At 28.9% G+C, this 8,647-nt stretch overlaps 1 protein-coding gene across 1 annotated transcript; it reads right to left on the minus strand.

Moving 5' to 3' along the window:
* Positions 1–4,421: 4,421 nt before the first annotated feature.
* LOC137825744 (histone H4) lies at positions 4,422–4,942 on the minus strand. Its single transcript, XM_068631504.1, has one exon. It carries the CDS (start codon positions 4,890–4,892, stop codon positions 4,581–4,583), a length of 312 nt encoding a protein of 103 aa, XP_068487605.1. The 5' UTR covers positions 4,893–4,942; the 3' UTR covers positions 4,422–4,580.
* Between the last annotated feature and the right edge of the window lie 3,705 nt (positions 4,943–8,647).

The following is an 8,647-nucleotide window of genomic DNA, read 5'->3' on the forward strand; positions in this document are numbered from 1 at the left end:
GAATTGGGAATAGAAAAGAAACTCTGTCAGAGTGTTTAGTGAGTTGGTCTCCTATTATCTTTGGGTCTTATCTTGAGTGCACAACACCTCAAGTGGCAGCTCTTCACCAGTCATCTTGGAGCCTCCTTCCCCTCCAAGTGGTGTGACCACACTCTCACCATCCATAAGCTTTCTCTTATCTCTTCATCTTTTTCTTTTCTTCACTATGTGCCATTTCCCTTCCTTTTTTTGATCATGTGTTCTTCTTTTCCCTTTTTTGGTTCCTATATTGTTGGTATTTCCATTTATGCTCTTTAATTTTCGCACCTCATCATCATCATCACCTTATATTGTTTTTTTCTCTTTGCCCTCTAAAAGTGAACCTTCACACTTACTTAACCACTTGGTTAAGTTCGTGTACAGTTGAAATCTTCATTGGGTTTCTCACCATAATCTGCTTAAAACAAAAACTCATAAACAAAGTGCCACCATAAATTGTGCAATCCTAAAATCAACTCACATCACAAAGGGATTTGATAGACCAACAAAAAAAATTGTTGAGATGGAAATGTTAAGTAGTTGAAAGGTGGTTGATGGAATGATGATTGGAATGACATGTGAGGTTGATCCCTATATTTGAACAAATGATTTGAGTGAACAACTGGTGGACGAAAAGATTGTTGTTGAAACGATTCAACTTGAGAAGAAGACTCGACATGATGTTGATAGTGAGGTTGTGTAGTCTCATGTGGCATATCATACTATTTTGAAAATGTGTTAATTTTAGATGAGTTAATGAAGAACAATAAATGATTTTGTAATTGAACTTACATCTTTATTCGATGGTGACTGTATAGGCGAGATGCAGCAGATAGTATGGTCGATGTACCATTGCATGTATGATGACTTGTTATGCAACTGGCCATTTTCGTTAAATTGATTTCCCTGAATTATACGATTATGACAGTCATTCCACATAGCTATCTATGTGGCATGATATTGTGGCCAGTATCAATCAGTTCGTCCTCTCATATCCTCTCTGTGAAGTTGATCAAGGTTCAATGGGTCACTTGGAATACTCTATCGAAATCCAACCATTGCAAAACATATGAGAGGAACTACCACCCATGTAATTGGGGAAACCTCAATAGTGATCAAGCACCTAACATAATCCAGTTGATATGAATTCCAAAGAAACTGTAAATAAATGTTTGAAACATCAAAAATATAAAATTTTCAGTTAAAATGGTATGTTAATTTATATATTATTTACAATCTCTCTTGCTTTAATGCCATCAAGCATTGCCCGTATTTGGGGAACAATGGTTCCTCCTATGTGTGTCCTATGCATCCTACAAGTCCACCTAATGTAAACAAAGGAATATAAGGAAATTTACAACTAAGATAGTAACTTAGTTGAACTTTGTTTTCTTGTCTCGAAAATTAATACAAAAATAACATACCTTTTCCCGAGTAGAAAACCAACGCCTTGTTCAAATTCTTCATCAATCAATGGTTGAAGTTGTGGAGAAATGTATGTTCAGAATTCCCATGCCCAACACTATAAAAGTAGCATGCAACCTCCAATATTATCCTGATTAAAGTCTATTTTTTGATCAAGCGCATGGTACAAAGAAGCTAATACAGTTGACCCCCAACTATAAATCTTAACATTATTCAAGTCAGCCAACAATAATAGGTACATTAAATGTACCTTACTACCTAAAGAATCAGACATCAATAGACTTTCAATAAGTGTTAATATGTGAGTCGAGTATGTTGAGTAATAACATCGTCGGTTGCATGATGTGGCAGTTCTTAAAAAGTGTTGTTAAGCTAAAACAAATTAATTTCATTTCCTTTCATTGTTGTAGCGGATGGTATAAATCTGAGCAATTGCTCACACAAAGATACTAAATCACCACTAGTAATCCCAGTGACAGTCTCTCCATGGATAAGTAGACCCAATACCAATTTCACATCTTCCAATGTAATAGTTGTTTCACCGAGAGGAAAATGAAAGGTGTGAGTCTTTGTTCTCCACCTTTCCACTAATCTTGTAAGTACTAGATGGTTGAAGTCAATGTTCTTAAATTTTAACAGATGTGCAAAACCAGAATGATCAATTAAGTGTTTGACTATCTGGTCAAGTATGTCCTCATGCTTTAGTACCCAGATTGCATGTCTTCTGGGTCTCACTAGTTTTTCATTACCTTTCAATAGATCTTTAGTAACATGTTTTTCTTGAAGCCACAATAGGAACTTACTCGCGGAAGGCGATGAGATGCCATGAAATTCTAATAAGATGAATCCTGAAAATTATAATCAAAATATTAACCAAAATATTCACATATAATAATATAATATGTAAATATTCATAAGAAAAAAAATATTTATGTTATATAATATAAAAATATTTATATATAATATAGTATAAAAATATTCATAAATAATAATATAATATACAAATATTCATTTATAATATAATGTAAAAATACTGGTAAGACAAAAAAAATATTAATATATAATAATATAAGACTAAAAGAATTTATATATAATATCGTAGCAAAATATTTATAAGACTAAAAAAATATTCATAAGACTAAAAAAATATTCATAAGATCTTAAAAGAATATTCGTATATAATATAATATAAATAATCATAAGTAATAATATAATATAAATATTCATAAATAATAATATAATATAAAAATAGTCATATATAATATAATATAAAAATAATGGTAAGACTGAATAAAAACATTAATATCTAATAATATAATATAAAAATATTCATATATAATATCATATCAAAATATTCATAAGACTAAAAATATATAATAAAAATATATTCATAAGTTCTTAAAAAAAATATTTATATATAACATAATATAAATTAAATGGCATATATCATATCAAATATGTAAAGAGAGAAATGACCTTTGAAGGTAAATTGGCACATCTAAAAATTTCAAAAATTTTGGCACAGTTAAAAAAAACATTTTAATGTGGTTCAATGTGAGGGGAGTATGGGTCTATTTAAATACTAATTGTGAATGTTAAAGTTGTCACCTCCACTCACACTAATAAATATTAAGTTTAAATTTAAACTTAGTGTAAATGAGAATCTCGAAGCATCCTTATTCAATTGTTGTACTTATATAATCAAAATAAAAATTGATTGGTGGTGTGATTGTAGTCACTTCCAAACTCTTCAACTTTCCTGTGATTGTTAGTCATTTGTTCTTTTTGTCATCTACAAATAAAGACATTCATTGATCTAATTTACAGTCTCCACAAGATTAAAAATACAAATTAAAATACTCATTTCTATAATTTTTTCTGCAATTGTCTATTTGTGTAATTTTCAAGATGGATTACACCATTTTAGCCAATTTTTCCTTAATCTATGGTATCTTATATTTTTCTAAGTGCCAGCATTTAGGTTGTTGTTGATCAAGTCTACAAGTAACTTCAACACCGCGATAACAATAGGAAAATCAAAAAGTTGATAGTATAAGAGGAAGTTTACCAATTTATTTATTTAGTTTAGTAAGAAAAATCTTGTGAACTTCAAGTTAGCAGCATAAATTTTCTCAAACACATGTTAAATTGCAATCATACATAGTTATCATAATGTTAAGTATTTGACTTAGTTTCAGGTACAAACTTTTATGATTTAAAATCAAATACTTCACTCCACTTTACGTGATAGTTATGTAAAAAGAGGGCTTTTTACATTTTAGTAGTATGAGTTTTGACTTTGAACATTGCTTTCATTTTAGAAATTTTTTTATCATATGATTGTACTTGCAATGGCTATATCATGAGAATATCATTTTCAATTCAATGTTTCTCACAAGGGATTGAATTTGATTCATACACGTTATAACTCTTTTATTCCTTTGGTCAATAATTATTAATTAAATAGCATGTATTCCAATTATTATTTTTTTATCATTGTCCAATAATATGGGATAGATGTTCGCACATCATTTAATTAGATTTATCTGTTTAAATGGCATGTAAGCTCTATGAATTTATTAGCAATTTTTTCTTTATTCAAATGTTATCTCTCTGTTATAGACCTTCTATCCCTCGTTCCATATTGGTTCAACTGTTTGTTTTATAAATATACCTATATTTTAAGTAATTCCTTGTATTTAATTTTTTCAAAAAGTAATTTTGAATGATAAAATAGGATACTAGATACAAAACTTCGAAAACCTAAAAGGAAAGTGAAAAGAAACTTGTATATATAGCTCAATCTACTAAACTAAATTTAAATTCTTTTAAATCAACTAATTTAAAATTTATTAAAAACTTTTAGTTAATATTTCAAAACAAAATAGGTCAGCATTTTAATATTCTTATTACATATACCATCGTAATATAAACTAGATAAACTGAACTACACATAAAATGAACTACACAAAACAGTTAAAAAAAAAGGTAAACCCCACAAAGAATTACTACATTTCACTCAATTGATGTTCTTAATTTTTTTCATTCTACAGAACCCAGTAACTTTTTTTGTTACGGAGCGTAACAAGGATTCGAAAAAAACAAGTATTTGTGATGTGACAACAGAATTCAAAAGTTCAACCTCCAAAACCATAGAGAGTTCTTCCCTGCCTCTTCAGCGCATACACAACGTCCATGGCCGTAACCGTCTTCCTCCTGGCGTGCTCGGTGTAGGTCACAGCGTCGCGAATCACATTCTCCAAGAATATCTTCAGCACTCCCCTCGTCTCCTCGTAGATCAATCCACTGATCCTCTTCACACCACCTCTTCTCGCCAATCGCCGAATTGCCGGTTTCGTTATGCCCTGAATGTTGTCGCGAAGCACTTTCCTGTGCCTCTTCGCACCTCCCTTGCCCAATCCCTTTCCTCCCTTCCCACGACCAGACATTTTCTCAACACCTTTCCGCGCAAAATCGATCCATCTCGGGATTTAGGGATTTCTTCTAGTTTGAATTGGAAGAAGGAGACTCCAGAGAAAGATTTCGATCGGATTCGAGGATTTAGAGTTTTGGATTCGAATGATTTTCGAGGGGGAGATATAGGTATGTATTTATTGAAGGCGCTTCCGAGTTTTGAGTTTTGGTCTCCGTCGTTGGATGAAGAATTGATCAACGGTTCATCTTCGCGATCCGTGGTTTGGAAATTGGACAATTATGAAACGTTGATAGATAGGTTTCAACGGTCAGATTTTGTTTTGAAGCATATGTGCGGATTGGACTTTCTTTATGCTTTGTTTGGATGAGAGGTTGTGGAGAGAAGAAAGTTGAGGGTGTGGGAGAGTGGAAGTGTGAAGAAAGTTGAGGGTGTTTGGATTGGGAGATGTTAGAGTGGATGTGTGAATAAAGTTTATTGGAGGGCGTGAATGATATGATAGTTTGAAGAGTATTTTAATATATTTTGAATAGTATAAATTGTAAGATTACAAATTTACTCTTATATATAAATAAATGGGAAATGAAATATTAATTAATTTAAAGGACATTTAAGTTAATTAAAATAATTAATATTATATTATTTAATTTCTATTACATTATATTATATATAATAATAAAGTATACTTTTGTCCATGTGTAAAAAAATAAAAAAATGATTATTAATTTTGTACATAATTTTGATAATTAAAATAATTGTATGTTTCAATTATAAATTAAAAATAATTTAAATTAAAATAAATTAAAAATAGAATATAGAAATGAAATATGATTTCTTATTTTTAATTTTATTAATTGAAAAAATTGTATTAGTTAAATTTTTGTTTGTAGGTAATTTTTAATATTATTAATAATTATTTAATAAATATTATGTTATATATATAAAAAAACAAAACATATTCACACCTATATTTCAATTCATATGACACAACAAATATTTAAAACATTACAATTTTTTACATAACAATACAAAAATAAATAATCAACTTAAGACAATAATTAATTTAGTATCATAACTATTTTATTTTTCCTAAACATTCTCATTTAAAATTACAAACTAATTAACATCAATAACTACTTTACAATAATTCAAAAAAATAAATTCCAAAAACAATAAACATCCAACACAATTTAAAAAAATCACACATATCTCAAGAAAGCATAACAAAATCACACAGAAATCAACTCTCAACAATATCAAACTGTGCTTTGAAAAATGTATTAAAAAATTAAAACAAAAAACACAAAATGAAAAATCTAATAAAAACATGAACATAACTGATTATGAGGTCCGTTTAAAACAACACATAATCGATTACCCACACATTTAAGATGCATAATCGATTATGGCCACAGTTCAAAAAGCAACATAATCGATTATCCAAAGTTTTAACATGCATAATCGATTATGCCTGCAGTTTAAAATCAATATAATCGATTATGTTGTAGGATAATCGATTATGAACTATTTTAAATAGCATAATCGATTATGTGCATTGTTATTTTTCACCCATAATCGATTATGATTGGAACGAAATGAATTGGAACCCTTACCTCAGCTCACAGATGAACAATGAAACTCAGTGAACCACCTCTGTGCTTACTCACGACCCTTTACAAGCCCCTATTTCAGCGCAATGCAAAGTATGAAAGGAGAGTTTGATTTCTTTGAAGTGCTTAGTTCAATTGGCATAATTATGTTATATAACATGAGGCACCCTACCCACCCTACCCACCTCACCCACTCAACTTGGAAATTCATTACGAATTCAAAAATTGGTCAATGAGATTCCCTAACCTGAAGTCAAGAATCTCATGCTTGCTGGTGCCATTTTTGTCGCAGTGCAATGGTTCAACTTTAATCAATGGGTAGCCACAGTGCTTCAGAGTGAAAAAAGTAATGGGTAGTATTGTAATTGACACCGTCCTACGTGGCTTTCTACGTTACTTCTCTCCTTTCTATTCAATGCATGAAGGAACCCAAAAACCTACAACTTTCTCTTACCCGTACCCTCGTTCTCTTGCGCCCATTAAAGCAAACGGGGGTGCACACTCCCATCCGTCTTCGCTACAAGTGCCACCCCAAATCCAAACACTACTTAGTTTCCTCTCCACAATAGGTCGACTTTTTTGAAAACATTTCTTTAAGGCTTTTTTTTGGATTATAGGGTATGGGTAGTGGAAAGTTTGAGGGTGTGGGGGAGTGGAGTGTGGAAGAAAGTTGAGGTTGTTTGGATTGGGGTATGTTAGAATGGATATGTGAGGAAAGTTTATTGAAATATGTGAGTGATGTGATGATGTAAGGATATTTTGAATTATTTAAATTGTGTAAATTGTAAGATTACAAATTTACCCTTATGTAAATTAATGTATTTAGTTAATTTTAATATTATTTATGATTTTTAAATTATATATATTACAAATTTACTCTTATCTTTAAAATATTTAAATAATAAAATATGAAATATTTTGTAAAATTTAATTTAACTAAATTTTATACTATTTTTATAATATATATAGGCATTTTTATTTATTAGAAATATATTAATATTTTTATTTTTATTATAAATGAATTAATTTTTTTGGGTGTGTACAGTTTATTTGAAATAAAATTAAATAACTGAAATGATTTAATTAATATTATTATCATTATTTTAAAATTTATTTTAAATATTATTGTTATTTTAATATTTATATTATTAATAAGTTAATTTTTTATTAATATATAAACTTTTTACAATTTTAGTTATTTTTTATGATTATTATATGTGCATGAGATAGTTAAAAAAATAAATACAAAATTAGATTTGATTAATTCATAACAGATTTATAAAACTGTGGGGCACATGCGTAATTGCAGACATCTTAGGTGGCTTTCTCTCTTCTCTCACTTATTCTATCATGAGAGAAGAAGTTTGAACCCCTCATCCACCCACTCCTTCGTCTCTCATGCTCCCTTCATTCCAGATCCAAACAGGGGGTGTACCTTCATTTTCGTCCGCAAGAACAGTGCACCCCTCATCCAAACAGCCCCTAAAGGCTTTGTTTGGATTGAGGAGGGTGAAGAGAGGATTTGTAAGGATGATTTATTGTAAGTTTACAAATTTATCCTTGTTATTAAAAAATATTTGAATAATTGAATTATGATTTTCTTTAGGTTTAAATTAATTAAATGTTTTTAATATATAATATTCATAATTATTATATTTTTTAGTAAAAAAATTAAAAATATAATAGAAATAGTTGAGGGTGTGAGAGAATGAGAGTGTGAGAAGAAAGTGTGAAAAAAGTGAGTGCGTTTGGATTAGGGTATGTTAGAGTGGATGTGTGAAAAACGTTTATTGAGATAAGTGAGTGATGTGATGATTTAAGAGTATTTTTAATTATTCTTGAACAGTGTAAATTGTAAGATTACAAATTTACCCTTATATAAAAAGAATAAATAATTATTAATTTTGTGCATTTTAATTAATTAAAATAATTTAAAGTTTTATTTATAAATAAAAGAAAAAAATATAAAATTCAAAGAAATAATTAAAATATAATTTTAAAATGTAAGTATAATTTTAATATTTTTCAACTTTATTAATTTAAATTAATTTTGTTACTTAAGTTAATTTTTTAGAAAATTTTTTAATATTATTTATGATTCTTTAAATTATGTGTATGGTAATAATATAAATATACTTATATACACAAAATTATTATTAAT

The sequence above is a fragment of the Phaseolus vulgaris genome, chromosome 11 (genome assembly GCF_000499845.2).
Source record: "Phaseolus vulgaris cultivar G19833 chromosome 11, P. vulgaris v2.0, whole genome shotgun sequence".
Taxonomy (NCBI): domain Eukaryota; kingdom Viridiplantae; phylum Streptophyta; class Magnoliopsida; order Fabales; family Fabaceae; genus Phaseolus; species Phaseolus vulgaris.